The sequence below is a fragment of the Artibeus jamaicensis genome, unplaced genomic scaffold, assembly GCF_021234435.1.
Source record: "Artibeus jamaicensis isolate MK-2021 breed Jamaican fruit bat unplaced genomic scaffold, CSHL_Jam_final scaffold_804, whole genome shotgun sequence".
Lineage (NCBI taxonomy): Eukaryota > Metazoa > Chordata > Mammalia > Chiroptera > Phyllostomidae > Artibeus > Artibeus jamaicensis.
The window spans coordinates 2,832,842-2,849,612 of NW_026522055.1; the positions used below are offsets into that span (position 1 = coordinate 2,832,842).

A 16,771-nucleotide genomic window follows, 5' to 3' on the forward strand; every position below is an offset into this window, starting at 1 on the left:
CAGACCTCAGTAATTTAGGCTGGGTCTCTGCACCTTCACACACCTTTTAGGTGTCAAGCTATTTACTCTGGTGAATTTGATGCCTCAATTTGCCTCTTCAAGTGTTGTTCATATGTGGCACTAACATTCACCCAGCACTAGAGAGGCCAACTGGATGTGAGTTCTGGGACTTCATGTTTCAAAGTGATCCTGATCTTAGTCTCATTAGGTGACTGCTCACCACTTTTTCATGCAAGGGACCCACTTCACCTGTGATCTGTCATCTATATCCCTACTGACTGTATGAGACAATGGTGCTTATCATGTCTGCCCTTCAGCCCTGACCATATTCTAGACCCATGTCCTTCTTTGCAGTCTGTCTTGTGTGTATACCAGAAACCTCTGGGCTGAAAAATAGTGTTTTTGAAATACTGAGTGAAAGGTTTTCTTAGGCTCTGTGGAGGAAGAAATGCCAATCAGCCACAAAGTCAGGCAGTGTACAGCTTTATTGACTGACGAGGTTCTGGTCTGCAGAGTGGAGCTGGGGAAGTCGTGCCCAAGCAGGGAATAGGGCAGGGTTTTATTTTGGTTGGCTCTCTTCGTGGGAGCTGGGGATTGGTCTCCTTTGAACAAAGCAGCAGTATATCATTGGTGGTTCTCCTGGGGCTCAGGTTGCTATGCGGATATTCATTTAGGCAAAGCCCACCCTTTCGGCCCTCTGGTTTGACGTCAGCCGTCTTTTCCGGGTTGTAGTTTAGCCGCCATTTGGATTGTAGTTCAGCTGCCATTTTGTCCTACCCTGCCCATCCTGACACTGAGGAATTGAGAAAGGAAGTGATTTATCCTTTGTCAAGTGACTCATTCTTTTGTTTCCTTTGATGTATCCCTCTATTACACCATAAGCCTCTCTAAAACAGGGACCTTGTAGTAAGGTGTCATATAGACTAAACTGTGTCCCCTCCAAAATTCTTATGTTGAAATCCTAACCCCCAGTACCTTAGAAAGTGACTATATTGGGACATAGAGGCTTTAAGAGGAATTAACTTTAAATGAGTTTATAAGGTCGTGGCCCTAATTCTATGTGACTACGATCCTTACAAGAAGAGGAAGAGACCCCAGGGATGTGTACACACAGAGGAAAGACCATGTGAAAACACAGTAGCAAGACAGCCCATCTCCAAGCCAAGGAGAGGGTCTTCAGCAAAAACTAAAGCTGCCAACACCTCCATCTTGGGTTTCTAGCCTCCAGAACTATGAGGAAATAAAATTCTGTTGTTAAAACAAATAAAAAAGAAAAATAGTATTTTTGAGCACCAACCTTCACTGCAGTGCTCAGCACACTGGGCCACACCTGAGCCAAACTGCTCAGGAACCTCACAGGGTCTCCAGCCTGAGGGGTTGTCCTGGATCGAAAGTGTCAGAAACTAAAAAAAAAAAAATGTCAGAAACTTTGGGACTTCTAAAACCTGCAACATCCTCAGTTAGTTAGGATGGCAAAAGGTGGTCTGAGACGGACACCTTGATACCTGCTGCAATCTCAGAAATGGGGTGGGGGAGGGTAGGAGTGAGGAAGCCCTTAAAAAAATTTAAAAACATTATGTTTTTAATCCTCACGCAAGGATATGTTTTTGATTTTAGAGAGAGAGGAAGGGAGAGAGAGACAGTGAGAAACATCAACGTGAAGAGAGAAACATCCATTGGTTGCTTTCCACAAGTACCCGGACCTGGGATTGAACCTAGGTGTGTGTCTTGATCAGGAATTAAACCCGCAAAATTTTGGCATATGGGTTGATGCTATCTAATGCTATACTTAACGTTAGGGACTTGAGCAGCCTCCACAACTACATTCGGCCTGAAAGAGCCAGGTGCCAGATAGCCTGAATCAGGAAATAGGATGTCTGGTGGGTGGTCAGAAAGAGCGGAACCTGTAGAAAGGTATGCAAAACTTGCAGCTAAATGAAGCCCGTGGGTGCACCAGAGACGAACTTGTCCTGATCAGTCCACTGATCTCCACTGGGGGCGCTAGAGGGCACTTAGTCCACTTAGTTTATTTTTAGGGTATATGACCCATGATGCACTCCTCTAGATAGCGAAGGAAATACTGGATCCGGACCTAGCAGTGCAAGAATTACATTACCCAGAATTCCGGGCGTAAAATGCCACCGCACTGAGCCAATGAAGGCTCCGAATAGGCGTTTCCGTTTGGCTACTTTTGTAGGGCGGGACTTCGGTAGTCCTCCTGGCGGGCATTTCGTCTTGTCAGTTTTGTCTCAGGCGATCAGGAAGATTTTTCGCAGAGTCCCGTTGAAAAGGCCCAAGAGTGATGGTCCCCACTACACAGCCACGGGTCTGAGTCTCGGCGACCACGCCTGGGAGACCAGCGCCAGGCCTGAGACTGGGTCCCGGGCCTCTTTCTAGCCTGCAGCTCCCACCACGCTCCACCTTCAGAGTCCGACCGATGGCGGCGGCCACGCTGAGGCGCCCGGCGTGGGTGAGTGAGCATCCCCCTGGCCCTCATCCTACCGAACCCTACAGCCCTGGGTGCGGGGCACCGGGCACGTCCTGCAGCTCTAGTCCAGGGGTCCTAGGTGACACGGTGTGATGGCGGTGAGAGTGGCAGGCAGAGGAGCCCGCGTAAACACGTGCAGGGGCCGCTGAGCGAGAGGACTGGGGAACCTGGGATCCTCGGTCTTATTAACCTGTCTGAGGGGGAATTTCCTCTTGGCTTTGCGGCAGAGGGGTGGTACCTTCATTCTGAGGGTCCTTGGAGCGGTGGAACGTTGTGAAAGAGGGACACGGGTTGGTTAGCGTTTCCAGCTTTTAAAATCTGCTCAAAGAGAGAACAGACTGGAATGGGCTGATGAGGACAGTGAGACACAGGGAGCTGGGTCCTTGTGCAAGGTCACAGAGCTGCTTAAAGGCAGCCTTGAAGACTGATATCAGAGGATAGAAAGCATGCCAGAGGTCTCCAGTCTCCAGGCCTAGGCAAGGATAGAGGACGCCTGCTCACCTGGAGCTGAATGGTGGTTGTCTGCATCTTTCCACAGGTTTTGAAGAATGAAAAACCAGTTATTTAAACAAGACAAGGAAGGACAGGGTGTCCGAGGCCCTCCCTGGTGGTGACACAACCTTGTAGTGATTGGAATTGTGGTGTCTCGAGACTCTTCCCTCTGTATTTTCCCATCCTTGGATACGTAGACTGGAGGAATACTCCCAAACCTGTGTCCTGAGTGCAGGCGCAAGAAACATGAAGGTGCTTGCATTGGTTTACAACAGTGTAAACAGATGTGGAAGGTTAACTTAGTGAGAGTCACCAGCCCCTGCAAGTGCTTGGGGGCCATACCACTGAGCTGGGAATAGGTCCCGCAGGTCTCTCCTATTTTGTGTGTTTAAAACAAATAGCAAGCAACTGTAGAGTCAGATCTGTAAAGTGATCTGAACCCATCAGTTCTGAAGTCATCAGAACTGATCATTTATGTGCCTGTTTTGGAGAGAATGAGGTATTTGGATGAGAGGAAGGAGTTGTTTTCTTCTGGGTTTAACAGGCTCCATCTGGCTGCATAGGGGTTAGAGCGGGAGGCGGGGAGCCAAGGAAGAGATAACTGCTGTAATCGGGAGGAATGCTGATGGACCAGAATTGTGTCCAAGAGATTAGGAAAAAAATTGGATTCTGGGTCAATTTTTAAAGAAGAGCCAAGTGGAATTCCAGACATTGTAGGTAATGCAGAAAAAGGGAGGAGTTGGGGGTGACTTTAGAATTTACGGTCTTAGCAGTTGAAGTGATGGACACTCCATCAACTGGGCTTGGGAAGTTGGTGGTAGGATAATTTTTCTTAGGAATATCAGAAGTTTGTTTTGGCCCTGTGTAGAGTCTCAGAAGTTTCAGAGACCAGTGAGTAGAGGCATTTGGCAGGCAGCTGGATACCCAGGTCTGGACATCTGGAGAGGGATCAAGGAGGGAGATATCCAAAAGTTGTTGCTCCTGTGTGGATCAGTGTAGATCTGCAATGATGTTTAGGACTGAGGGCAGATTTTGGTGGCAAAGGCCAGCAAGACTAGGGTCCCTGCCCAGGTGGTTTCCCTTCCTTGTCACTTGACTGGGGTTGCTAAGCCTCACAAATACAAGTTAGTGAGAGGAGTGATAGTGACAATAGAGTGGGAAAGAGGGTGATCTCCCCGGTGACTAAGGCATCCATGGGATGCGTGGACATGACAGTTCTGGAGGCAGAAGAGTGAAAAGATGACTTTGGGGACAAAGCTCCTCCTTATTTACTACCGTATAGATTCATCAGAACTTAGTCGTATGCTTTGATGGGGTATGGAGTGTTTCAGTCTTGCTGGTAGATGACGTCTAGGGCAGAGGTTGACCCTTTTGAGTGTCACTGTGTCTGAATAGGAAACAGATTGGCCAGGGCACTTATGGAAGTTTTAGTGGAGAGAGGATGGCCTTGCCTCTGCAGTGTAGAAGGGGCAGGGGGTTATTCATATCTGAAATCCACAATGGGGTTCTGGGTGGTTAACATTGAAGCAAAGATCAAAGGCAGTCAAGGGGGCCTTCAGAGCCTCATCTGAGGCTTTATCTAGCTGTGGGATCTATCAGAGGACTGCGATTGTACTAAATCATTTTGGAATGTTAGGACTCTCTGGACACCATATGTGAAGTATATGGGTGAGTCCAGAGAGATCCCCATGGTATGGAGCAGGAAGGTGGCAGAGCTGAGGGAGTGAACTTGAGGTGTAAAGATGTGAAGGAGGTAAACATTCCATAATGGTGTGCACAACTAGAGAAAGTGTGAGCTGATGGCCCTGGGGACCTGGTGTGAGGATATAAGGGTGAAGCATAAGCCCATGTTTGGCTGTGTCTTAGAGGCGTGATTTGTGGGACTCGGCGGTATTGCTTGGCAAGAAGGATGAGGCTCTGCAGGCATGGCCCAGAGCTTAGATGGCATTTATTTGCCCCCCTCCACCCCCTGTTGTTGCTGCTGAGGGCAATAACGTGGTTAATGAAAGGCCTTGTATGTCTTCTGAGGTGGCAAGCCCTAGAGGAGGATGAACATGGGGACATGGGGAACATGTGTGAGGAGGAGGATTGTGGGTTCTCAGTGAGACACTGTTCTTGTTTCATTGTATTAATCCTGACAGGTTGGCGTGACCTTGGAGGACGTGGCCATCTACTTCTCCCTGGATGAATGGCACCTCCTTAATGAAGCTCAGAAATGCCTGTACCTGGATGTGATGCTGGAGAACTTTGAACTTATCTCCTCTCTGGGTAAGACCCTCCTGCTGCACAGTGACCTAGACTTGGCTTTGCATTTCCTTCTGCCCGCCTTTCCCCGTGGGTGTTCTGTCCTTACTTGTGGACTGTGGGCACTGCTTGCTCCCCCAGTTTTCTGGCTGGTTACCGTTCTTGGTAGGGCTGGTTTGTTTGCACTGACCTCTTCTATCTTTGTGGCCCCAGTACGCGTTGTACTGAACCCACAATGGGCAGGATTTGAAGTAATCTTGCAGGTAGTCATGGATTCCACCATGACTAGTGAGGAAAAGCATATTTTTATATTTCTGATGTTCATTTTCATATGTTCTTTTGAAAAATATCTGTACATCCTAAGTCACTTTTTTAGCCATATCTTTTATTTTTACAATGAGTCCTTTAAATTTTTGTGTGTGTGTATGTGTGTGTATGTATATACAAATATACACACACATATACATAGATATTTTTAAAAGATTTTATTTATTTATTTATTTATTTATTTATTTATTTATTTAGAGAGGGGAAGGGAGGAAGAGAGAAACAACAATGTATAGTTGCATCTGTCACACTCTGTACCGGGGACCTGGCCCACAATCCAAGCATGTGCCCTGACTGGGTATCTAACTGGCGACTCCTTGGTTTGCAGGCCAGTTTTCAATCCACTAAGCAATGCCAGCCAGGGCTGTATATTTTATATATCAACTTTTTATCACATACAGGCACATGTCTTTTGTATTTGCTTCACTGTGCTTTGTATATATTGTGTTTTTTTACAAAATTGATTTGTGGGAACGCTGCATTCTCAGCAAGTCTGTTGGTGCCACTTTTTGAGCATTCTTAGTACATAGCATTTTTGGCAATCAAGTATTTTTAATTAAGCTGTGTACATTTTGAAAGACATAATGCTTTTGTGCCGTTAAGAGACTACAGTATAGTGTAACCAGAATTTTATTGTTCACTGAAAATCAAAAAATTCATGTGACATCTCGCATTGCGATATTCGCTCCATTGTGGTGGTCTCACCTGAGCCCACAGGATCTCCAGTGGATAGCTCTATATTTTCCTCATCCCGGTAGGGGTCTCATTTTCATTCTATTCTTTTTTGTTTTGCATTCCAGAAGCTTTTTCATTAGGTGTAGTTTAGATTGTTTATTTTTACTTTTGTGGCATTTGTGTTGGTGTCATGTCCAGAAAGTGCCAACATAAAATCATGCAGGTTTTTTTTCCAGATTGTCTTATAGGGGTTTTAGGTATTTAGCTCCTACATTTAATTTTTAATTCATTTTTAGTTTTTTTAAAAAAATATTTTATTTATTTATTTTTAGAGAGAGGAGAAGGGAAGGAGAAAGTGGGAGAGAAACATCAATGTGTGGTTGCCAGTCATGTGTCCCCCTACTGGGAATCTGAACCTGGCCTGCAACCTAGGCATGTGCCCTGACTGGGAATCGAACCAGCAACCCTTTGCTTCACAGGCCCGTGCTCAATCCACTAAACTACACCAGCCAGGGCTAAATTTTTAGTTCATTTTTATGAATGGTGTTAGTGGGGTCCAGTTTTGTTTTCTATGTGAATGTCCAGTTTTTCTGACAGCATTCATTGAAGAGACTATGCTCTCCCCTATGTGTGTGGTTTTTGTTCTATTATGTATTTTATTTTTTACTAACTTTGTCCTCTTTTTCTTCTTGTTCTTCTCATTTTCTGAGGTATAAGGTTAGGCTGTTTATTTGAGGTCTTGTTGGTTAATGTAGGCATTCATCTCTATAAAATTTGTGCTTAAAACTGTTTTCTGCACCTTACACATAATCATTAGTGGCTTGTGTTTTAACTTATGTTTTCTTCTGTATTTGAATTCTCTTTTTTTGTTTTTTAAGTTTTTATTTATTTTCAGAGAAGAAGGGAGGGAGAAAGAGGGAGAGAAATATCAATGTGTGGTTGCCTCTCACAAGCTCCCTACAGGGGGCCAGGCTTACAACCCAGGCGTGTGCACTGACTGGGAATAGAACCTGCTACCTTTTGGTTTGCAGGCTGGTATTCAATCCACTGAGCCACACCAACCAGGGCTGACTTGTCTTTTAATTTTTTTTTTTACCTGTTAATTTTTCAGGACTGTGTTGTTTAATTTCCACATATTTTTAATTTTCCAGCTCTTTTGACCCAAATTCATTTCTACATTCATACTGTTGCAACCAGAAAAAAATCCTTTACCTAATGTGATCTATGTAGAGACTGTTCCACACTTACTTGAGATGAATCTGTATTTTCCTGCATTTGAATGTGACGTTTTGTATATATGTCTGTTACCTTTGCTTGCACTAAAGTGTAGTTTATTTCTTTTTTAAGATTTTATTTATTTATTTTTTTGGGGGGGGGGGAGGAAGGAGAGAGGAGAAAAACATTGTGTGAGAGATACATGATTGGTTGCCTCTCTCACACCCCCAGCTGGGCATCTGGCCTGCAACCCAGGCTTGTGCCTTGACTGGGAATCGGATCCACGACCTTCTGGTTTGCAGACTAGCACTCAATCCACTGAGTCACACCAGCCAGGGCTAAAGTGTAATTTGACTTCAATAGTTTCTTCTTGTTTTTTGATCAGGGTGATTTACTAATTGTTGAAAGAGGAGTATTAGAGTTCCCTACTACTTTTGGGTTGCCTTTCCTGCCTTCAGATATGATACTTGCTTAATATAGTTAGGTGCTCAGATGTTGAGTGCATAATATTTAATATTTAAAATTGTTAAATCCTCCTTAAGAATTGACTCCTTTATCGTTCTATAATGACTGTTGTCTCTTGTGACAGTTCGTGTGTTAGTGTATCTTGTCTCATAGAAGTTTAGCTATTCCTTTTCTCTCTTAGTGTCCATGTGCATGGAATATTTTTTCCATTTCTTTACTATCAGCCTGTTTGCTCCCCAAAAGTGAAGTGAGTCTCTTGTAGGCAGCATATGTTGCATTTTGTGTTTGTATCCCCTCTGCCACTCTGTCATTTTTTTTTAGTTTATTGGGGTGACATTGGTTAATTAAACTATAGGTTTCAAGCGCACAATTCAGTAAAACATCACCTGCATGCCATATCATGGTTCATCACCCCAAGTCAAGACTTTATCCCCATTTATCCCCCTTTTGCCCACTTCCACCTCCTTCTACTTCTATTTTTCTTTGGCTATCACTGTACTGTTATTCATGTCTCTGTGTCATATATATATATTTTTTTCCTAATTCTTTCACCACTTTTTTTACCAGCCCCTTACATGCCTTCTTCTCTGACAGCTGTCAGTTTTGTGTATTTATGCTTCTGTTTTATTTTGTTTGTTAAATTATTTTGTTGACTAGATTACACATATAAGTGAGGTCATATGGCATTTAGCTTTCTCTGATTGGTTTATTTCACTTAGCGTAATAATTTTCAAATCCACACCCTGTGTTTTGATTGGAGAACTTATTTAAGAACCTATTTTTGAGATCTTTTGCATTGTTTTCTGGCTCTTTTGTATTTCCCTTGTTTCTCTTTTTCTCTTGATCTCTTTTATTATTTGATAATTTTTCCTAGTGGTATGCTTTGATTCCTTTCTTTTTGTGTATCTATTGTATAGGTTATTGTTTGTTGTTTCCATGAGGAGTGTATAAAACAACTCATACTCTTAAAAGTCTATTTTAACTAGATAAAAGCTTCAATTGCATATAAATATTTCACACTTGTATCTCCCCACACCACAGCATTTTATGTTTCTGATGTCACAAGTCACATCTTTTTACTTTGTGCATCTATTAACAAATTGTTATGGCTGCTGTCATTCTTAATACTTTTTTTAAAAGACTTTATTTTATTTTTAGACAGAGAGGAAGGGAGGGAGAAAGAGAGGGAGAGAAACATCAATGTGTGGTTGCCTCTTGCGTGCCCCTACTAGGGAACTGGCCCACAACCCAGGTATATGCCCTGACTGGGGATTGAACGAACAACACTTTGGTTTGCAGGCTGGCACTCAATCCCCTGAGTGACACCAGCCAGGGCTCACTTTTAATACTCTTAATTTTTAACCTTTATAACAGAATTATTTATTGTATATTCCACCAATATAATACAATACAGTATTGTTAATTTGATTCCATTCTCAACTATACCAGTGAGTTTTACACTTTCCTATGTTTTTGTATTTTTATTTAGTAACCTTTCCTTTTAGCCTGAGGAATATTCTTTGGTATTTCTAACAAGTCAGTGTGAGGGGCAGTTTATTTCCTCAGCTTTTGTTTGTCTGGAAACCTTTTTATTTCTTCTTGTTTCTGCAGGACAGGTTTTCCAGTTACAGTATAATTGATGGCAGTTGTTTTTTTTTAGTGTTTTGAAGTAATCAGCTGGTTTACTTGTAGCCTGAATGGTGTCTGTTAAGAACCTTTTTGTTGTTCTGGGTTTGTTTCCTTGGGTGAGGGGAGTTTCTTTTCTTTTTGTGCTTTCTAAATACTCTTTTGCTTTTTTTTTTTGTGACGCTTTCATTAAATGTGTCTTGGTGAACTCCTATTTGCATTGAATCTGTACAGGGACCTATGAGAATCATGAACTTGGATAATTATACATCCGATTAAATTTCAGGAGTCATTCTTCAGCTTATTTTTGTAAATAAAGTTTCTATCTTTCTACCTCCCTTGCTGTTTTTCTCCCTGTTTCCCTTCCTTTTTGTTCTCTCTCTCTCTCTCTCTCTCTCTCTCTCTCGCTTTTTCTCTCTCACTCTCCCCTTGTTCCAGGACTCCCATAAAGCAAATATAAATTAACTTATTGGCATTCAATAGTTCAACTGGGCTGTCTTCACTTCTTTCTTCTCTCCTACATGGATGATTTCAAATGATCTGTCTTAGAGATCACCTGTTCTTTCTGCTACTTGATCATGTGTGATTTTGAAACTTTTTTTGCATTTTTTCACTTTATCAATTTTATTATTCAACTAGAGAATTTCTGTTTGATTCTTTTTTATGATTTCTGCCTCTCTTAACCTCTTCTTTTGTTCCTGTATTGGTTTAATATGTTGAATTCCATTTGTGTTATTTTGTAACTTACTGGGTTATTAAAATTAAACATTTTGGTTTTATTGTCTGGCTGTTTGTAGATTTGTGTGTGTGTGTGTGTAGTATAAAATTATTAGAAATTTATTATGTTATTTTGGTAGTTTCTGCATTTTTTGAATTTTATTTTTTATTAAAAAGATTTTATTTATTTATTTTTTAGAGATAGGAGACGTGAGGGACAATGAAAGGGAGAGAAACATCAATGTGTCAGAGAAACATTAATTGGTTGCTTCTCACACAGGCGACCATAACTTCTCACACAGGGTCCCCAGTTGGGGCTTCCCTGGCCTATAACCCAGGCATGTGCCCTGACTGGGAATCAAACCAACGATGTTTCATTCTGCAGACAATGCCCAGCCCACTGAGCCATACCAATTAGAGCTCATATTTCTTTTAGTTTAATGTTGATGTCTACACACATGATGAATCGGTTACTCATTGCAACCCTATTGACTAATTCTGATTAGAGAAAAGTCTCTACTTGCACAGAAATGCAAGGGTTCTGACTGGGTGGGGTGTTGTGTTTTGAGCTTGAGATAAGTCATAGCAACCTTGTCGCTTTGCTGTTCCATGAGGTGAGGTCAGAGTAGTGAAGAATGTAGGGGTCAGTGGCTTTGGCAGGATTTTTCCTCAGTGGTAGCAGAGACTTATGGAGTTTTAGGTGTATACACTCCCAGGAAAATGCTGATCTCCAATTTTCTGCCATTGCAGAGGTTATGGCCAAGGGGATTCCTCTTGGAATCCATGCCTATGAACTCTACACTGTACTCTGGTGTGTAAATTTTGGAGAGTTTTTAGATGTTTCAGAGCCTCCCGAGGATTGCAGCAACAAAGTTTACCAGGATTTTCCACAGAACAGGCCATTAGGGTCTACTGTAGCGCAAGCAAACTGGGTGACAAAGGTAGCTTCCACACTTGTTTTAGACTCTAGTTGTTTACACACATCTTTGCACGCCTAGTCTCCACAGGCATACTTTCTATGCAGTTTTCTCTGTTTCACTTCTCTGTGTTGCTCTTTGTCTTACTTGGACTCTGTTCCTTCAAACCATTGCTGTATTTGTTGGTATACAGCTGTCTACTTGTTTTTGGAAGGGGGATGAAGTCTGGTCTCCTATTCTGCCATCTTGCTGACATCACTCACATAGGTCTTTTTCCTGTGGTCTGTTTTGTGTTGCATTGTCCCACCATAGCGCTGGCCGTTCATGTCTTTAGTTTCTCTCTTAGGAATTGTATTCCATATAATGACTCAATTGGGGAAGAATGTTTTGTGCATCACAGGAGGGACACGATTCCATCCATGGCAGGGTGGGCTTGAAGGGAGTCCTGCCTTGGTCAATGACTACTGGTGAAGATTGGATGTTAGCACTTTTCTAGGGTCGTAACTGGGAACCCAGGCTGTAACAACATGTTTTGTTACCATTTCCAGTGCCCACACCCTAATCTACTTGTTTTTTTCTCATTGTTGACACTTTACAAACTAGTCAGTTCTAAGAATTATTATTTGTACTTAGACTTCCAGCTCATGAATAATCTTCACCTTTGTAAAGCCTGCACCTCAATCATTTCTCTTGCAGGTCTCTCCGTACAGCTTTCTAACTGTGATCCATGCCTGCTATGCATTACAGTGTGCACATATCTTTATATTGACCTTGGACCGGATCTGTTCTGCTACAGTTGATTTTCGTGGCTTTTGGTACATTCACATTATCCTACATAGCCTCATGTCACCAGCAGAAATGGTCCTGCAGGAAGCCATTGGCAGACGAACCACTTGGAGACGTTGCCTCTTTTTCTTGTGTCCCATCCTATGCTTGTGACGTTTCCACCATTTACTAACCTTAAGGATTGAATAATGTACAGTAGCCATTTAGTGACCTTCATGGTTAAGCAGTATACAATAGCCTTCTCCTCAGAGCCAAACTCACTTGTCTTGAAATCATTCTGTATTATCTACCTAGATATGATAGATGGATATTTATGATTAGATTAACCCTTCTTTATAAGATCCAAATATACTTCATTAACATTTCTTTGTGTTCAGGATGTTGCTGTGGAGCAGAGGATATGGAGGCACCCACTGAACAGAACGTTTCTTTAAGAGTGTCACAGGTAAAGAACCCCAAGGTGTCTTTGTCTTCTCAGAAATGCCACCCCTGTGGGAGTTGTGCACCAGTTTTGAGAGACATTTTTCACTTGGTTGAGCAGCAGGGAACACAACACAGCCAGAAACTGTTGAGGTGTGGGGCATGTGCAAAACGTTTTGATTTCAGTGCAAATTATCACCAGCGCCAGGAGCGGCACATGAGAAAGATGTCTTTTGTATGCAGAGTGGACAGAGTCTCTTTGGCAAAAAGCAGCAATTTTCCTATATCAAGGAAAACTTTTACTGCCAAAGACGTTGGGAAGAACTCAGAAAATCTCCAGCAAAAAGCTACTCAAATTAGGGATAGGCCAAATAAAATTTCTCGGTTTGGAGTGACTTTTCAAGGAAGAAGAAATCATTACACCTGGAGGGAAAGCAAGAAAGCCACTGTTCACAAGCACAGTCTCATACAGCACCAAAGTGTCCGTAATGGAAGAAAGTGTTTTGTGTGCTCCGAATGTGGAAAATATTTTACCACAGTATATGGCCTCCGTTGTCATGAGAGAGTTCACACAGGAGAAAAACCTTATGAGTGCAGTGAATGTGGAAAGTTTTTTACCACAAGCAGTAGCCTTGGAAAACATCGGAGAGTTCATCCTGGAGAAAGGCCTTATGAGTGCAGTGAATGTGGGAAATCTTTTACAAGCAGTCCAGGCCTCCACTGTCATCAGAGAGTTCACACAGAAGAAAAGCCTTATGAGTGCAATGAATGTGGGAAATCTTTTACCAGTAGCAATAAACTCTGTTATCATGAGAGAGTTCACACTGGAGAAAAGCCTTATGTGTGCCGTGAATGTGGGAAATCCTTTTTCTTTAGATGTCGCCTTCGTTATCATGAGAGATTTCACACTGGAGAAAGGCCTTTTGTGTGCAATGAATGTGGAAAATCTTTTACCAATACGAGGAAACTTCGTTTTCATGAGAGAGTTCACACTGGAGAAAGGCCTTATGAATGTCGTGAATGTGGGAAATCTTTTACCAGTAGCAGTGGTCTCTACTATCATCAGAGAGTTCACACAGGAGAAAGGCCATATGAGTGCAATGAATGTGGGAAATCTTTTCAAAGGAACTCTGACCTTCGTCGTCATCAGAGAGTTCACACTGGAGAAAGGCCTTATGGGTGCAATGATTGTGGGAAATCTTTTACCAGTAGTACTGGTCTTCGTTATCATCAGAGAGTTCATAAGGGAGAAAGACCTTATGAGTGTCGTGAATGTGGGAAATCTTTTACCAGTAGCAGTGGCCTCTATTACCATCAGAGAGTTCACACAGGTGAAAGGCCTTATGAGTGCAGTGAATGTGGGAAATCTTTTGTCCATATTGGTAACCTTCATTATCATGAGAGATTTCACACTGAGAAAATGCCTTATGAGTGCTGTGAATAGAAAAATCTTTTGCCAGTAGCCATGGCCTTCACTGTCATTAGAGAGTTCACATAATACCAAAGTTTTTCTGAGTGCAAAAATGTGGAAAGTCTTTTACCCTTGTAGCCCTACTTTTTATTATCAGAGAGGTCACACAAGAGAAAGGCCTTATAAGTGCATTAAATGTGGGAAACCTTTTACCAGTAGCTGTGGCCACTGTTACCAGAGAGTTCATACTGGTGAAAGGCTTCAAGCATGAAGTGAATGTGGGAAGTTATTCAGCCATAAAATTATGTCTCTTGAGATTGAATAGTTCACCCCCTGGAAGTGCTTAGATTTTAGGGAATGTGTTAGTATCTTGTTCAGTGCAGCGACACTAAAGGAAACTCTGAATAGCCATCCATCTGAGTTGAACTTTATATGAATGTTTCCAGTGGACATTTTTCATAAGTTTAATGTTCAAGTTTTAAAGAATCTAACAAATTGTGTTGTAAACTGACCATAATTTTTTGCTTTCTTACCAGTGGTGTGTGATAGGTCCATTTTTGCTGGCCTACCAAACTGTTGATTTGTTTAAATTTTATTAATTTTAGCTTTTTAAATAAGTATATTGTGTTTTCTTTTGGATGTCTTAGTTGCATTTTCAGAAGGATTTATGACATTTTTAGTTATGCTAAAATGGCTAAAATGCTTATCATGATTAATATTTAGTAGTGATAAGTTTTTAGCAAAATGCGTGCACTCATGATTTACCTATTCTTTTATAAATTTGAGCTACTCTCCTTTAACAGAATGAACAGTGAAACAATAGAGATATGTTACAATGGCATTCATTTTAATTGCTTGAGTAACGGACGTAACTCTTGCTTTCCGGAATAATTGTTATCAATACTGGAAAATTTGAAAATTTTTTTGGTGTAAACAATGCTATGGGTACTCATACACTTTGAAGAATCTGCATTAAAAATGGTACACTGCATCATTTTTATAAGTTCAAACATTTAGTAATATAATAAAGACTTGCTTTTTAGTATTCACCCATTTTTGTGGTCTGTCATCTGGGGTTTGTTTTAAAGCAGGACGTGAAAGTACACTAAGTGGTATGTAGGTGAATGAGTATTTGTTGAACCTCAGAGCACTCCCAGAAGCGAAAGAGAAGAGATCAGTGATCAGACTCCTTATATTGTATGCCATGAGAGCTGGGTTTAAATCCCACATCTCCGCCATTTGCCATGATGACAGGCAAGGGATCTAGTCTCTGGGCTGTATGTTTCCCCTGTGGAAGTGAGGGTAAAGAGCAGCCCTGCTCCAGGCCTTAGTGCCTATTTCATTGGCTATACCACCAGCCTTCCTGAGTGGGTGGTAGCCACAGGCCAGACTCCCCTGGGGCCTTCTGCCCCAGATGCTTGTGAAAAATAAATGGAGCTTCTCAGAACCCACCACTCTGCTGCAGTCCACAAAGACCCCGTTACATGGAGGTATCTTAAGGGCACTGAGGCCTCAGTGTGGACTCCCCTTGAGGGAATCTCTGGATGGCTCTAAAACTTTCTGAAACTCACTATACTGATGAGATGACAGTAATGAAGGTGCTAATTAAGGCTCCTGTGAGGATCCATCAAGATAACAAAACACTGGAAACTACCAGTGTTAGTATGCCAGAGTTCGGTTTTTGAGTGGTTTTTCTACAACATCCTGGGAATTGAAGGGGACCAAGGATTAGAAAAGTGAAGTGGCTTTTCCAAGATAACACAACAGAAAAGTGTCAGATTCAAGAGGCTTGGTTTGAACCAGGGAGTCTGGCTCAAGAACTGGGGACAATCCCTCCATGACGTGTGAAGCCCTCAGCCCTGGGTCAATGGCCAGGGAGGCTCAGCTGCTCCTGCTGTTTGCCTTGCAGAAATTATCATAATGATTTCTTCCTAATTCCTTTGATATCCCAGAGCACTCATAGTCTGCCCCACAATCTTCATGGGAACACCATCTGTCATCTCCGGTGGTTTCTCCAGGGAAAACTTCTTTGAGCCTTAGCCATACTTTGTTTCACCTTTGAGCTGAGCACAGAGCTTGCCACTAAGGAGAGCCGGGTGATTCAGCCCTTCACCCACCTTTTGTGTGATAGGCTTGGATCCCATTCACTCTAGTGAATGGGATGCCTCAGTTCGACTTTTTAAGTGTTGGTGAAGGGCTCTAACATTCATTCTGAAGGAGTGGGAACAGCTAGATGAGTACACTGAGGCATCATATTCAGAAGTGATGTTGGAGACCTGCAGCATCCTTATCTCATTGGTCAAGTGCTCACCACTATTTTAACTAGGGGACCTGCTTACCTTGCAATTCTGTCCTCTTTGTTTATACTGGCTGGATGAGACTGCCTTCCCTGCAGCCCTAACCATGTTCTGGACCCATATCCTCTTCTCCGGCCTCCTTGTGTCTGCACCAGGGATCTTTGTGGAGGAACATAATGATTTTGAATATAAATCATTACTGCAGTACCCAGCACACTCTGGTCACAACTTAAATCCTCACTCCAGATTCCCTGAGAAGGGAGCCAATTGTGCAAGCTAATGTCTCCACCGCCCTGTTACCAGAATCGTGGGTGGTGGGCTTTTCTCACAGGAGATGGTGAGTATTGAGCATTTTTGATGAGACATTTGCCATCAGTGCTGTCCCGGTATCTTCCTAAACAACATAATCCTTTTAAAAGGTACCAGGTGACATGCACGGATGCCCTCTGAAAACTGACACCCTTTTCTCTTGTTTCTCTCTCCCTGCTGCAGTAGAATGTCTTGAATTGGTGTTGAGTTCTAAAGTTTTTCTAAATGTTAGCAATTTTCCACTTCAACAGAGGGAGTAGCTCTGAGCAGGCCCTGTGAACTCTCTGGGACTTTAGAACATTATTTTGTTATCTCGGATTTTCAAGATAACCTATCACTTGTGACAAGTCAAACTCATTTTCCCAGCCAGAGAACAGATCGA

At 42.3% G+C, this 16,771-nt stretch overlaps 1 protein-coding gene across 2 annotated transcripts; it reads left to right on the plus strand.

Annotated features, from left to right (window-relative positions):
- The first annotated feature begins 2,380 nt into the window (after positions 1-2,380).
- On the plus strand, positions 2,381-14,788 carry LOC128626601 (zinc finger protein OZF-like). Of its 2 annotated transcripts, XM_053659709.1 has the most exons (4): positions 2,382-2,470; positions 3,027-3,232; positions 5,122-5,248; positions 12,330-14,788. In XM_053659709.1, exons 2-4 carry the CDS (start codon positions 3,227-3,229, stop codon positions 13,814-13,816), a joined length of 1,620 nt encoding a protein of 539 aa, XP_053515684.1. In that variant the 5' UTR covers positions 2,382-2,470; positions 3,027-3,226; the 3' UTR covers positions 13,817-14,788. The 2 variants fall into 2 exon arrangements, with proteins under 2 accessions (XP_053515683.1, XP_053515684.1); XM_053659708.1 differs by lacking the exon at positions 3,027-3,232 and having other exon boundaries at positions 2,381-2,470.
- The last annotated feature ends 1,983 nt before the right edge of the window (positions 14,789-16,771 follow it).

Bases quoted from the DNA above. Each gene is read 5' to 3' on its own strand.
- LOC128626601 (XM_053659708.1), top strand. From the start codon at position 2,438: ATGGCGGCGGCCACGCTGAGGCGCCCGGCGTGG. The intron at 2,471-5,121 runs GTGAGTGAGCAT...TAATCCTGACAG, and splicing joins CGCTGAGGCGCCCGGCGTGG to GTTGGCGTGACCTTGGAGGA. The intron at 5,249-12,329 runs GTAAGACCCTCC...CTTTGTGTTCAG, and splicing joins TGAACTTATCTCCTCTCTGG to GATGTTGCTGTGGAGCAGAG.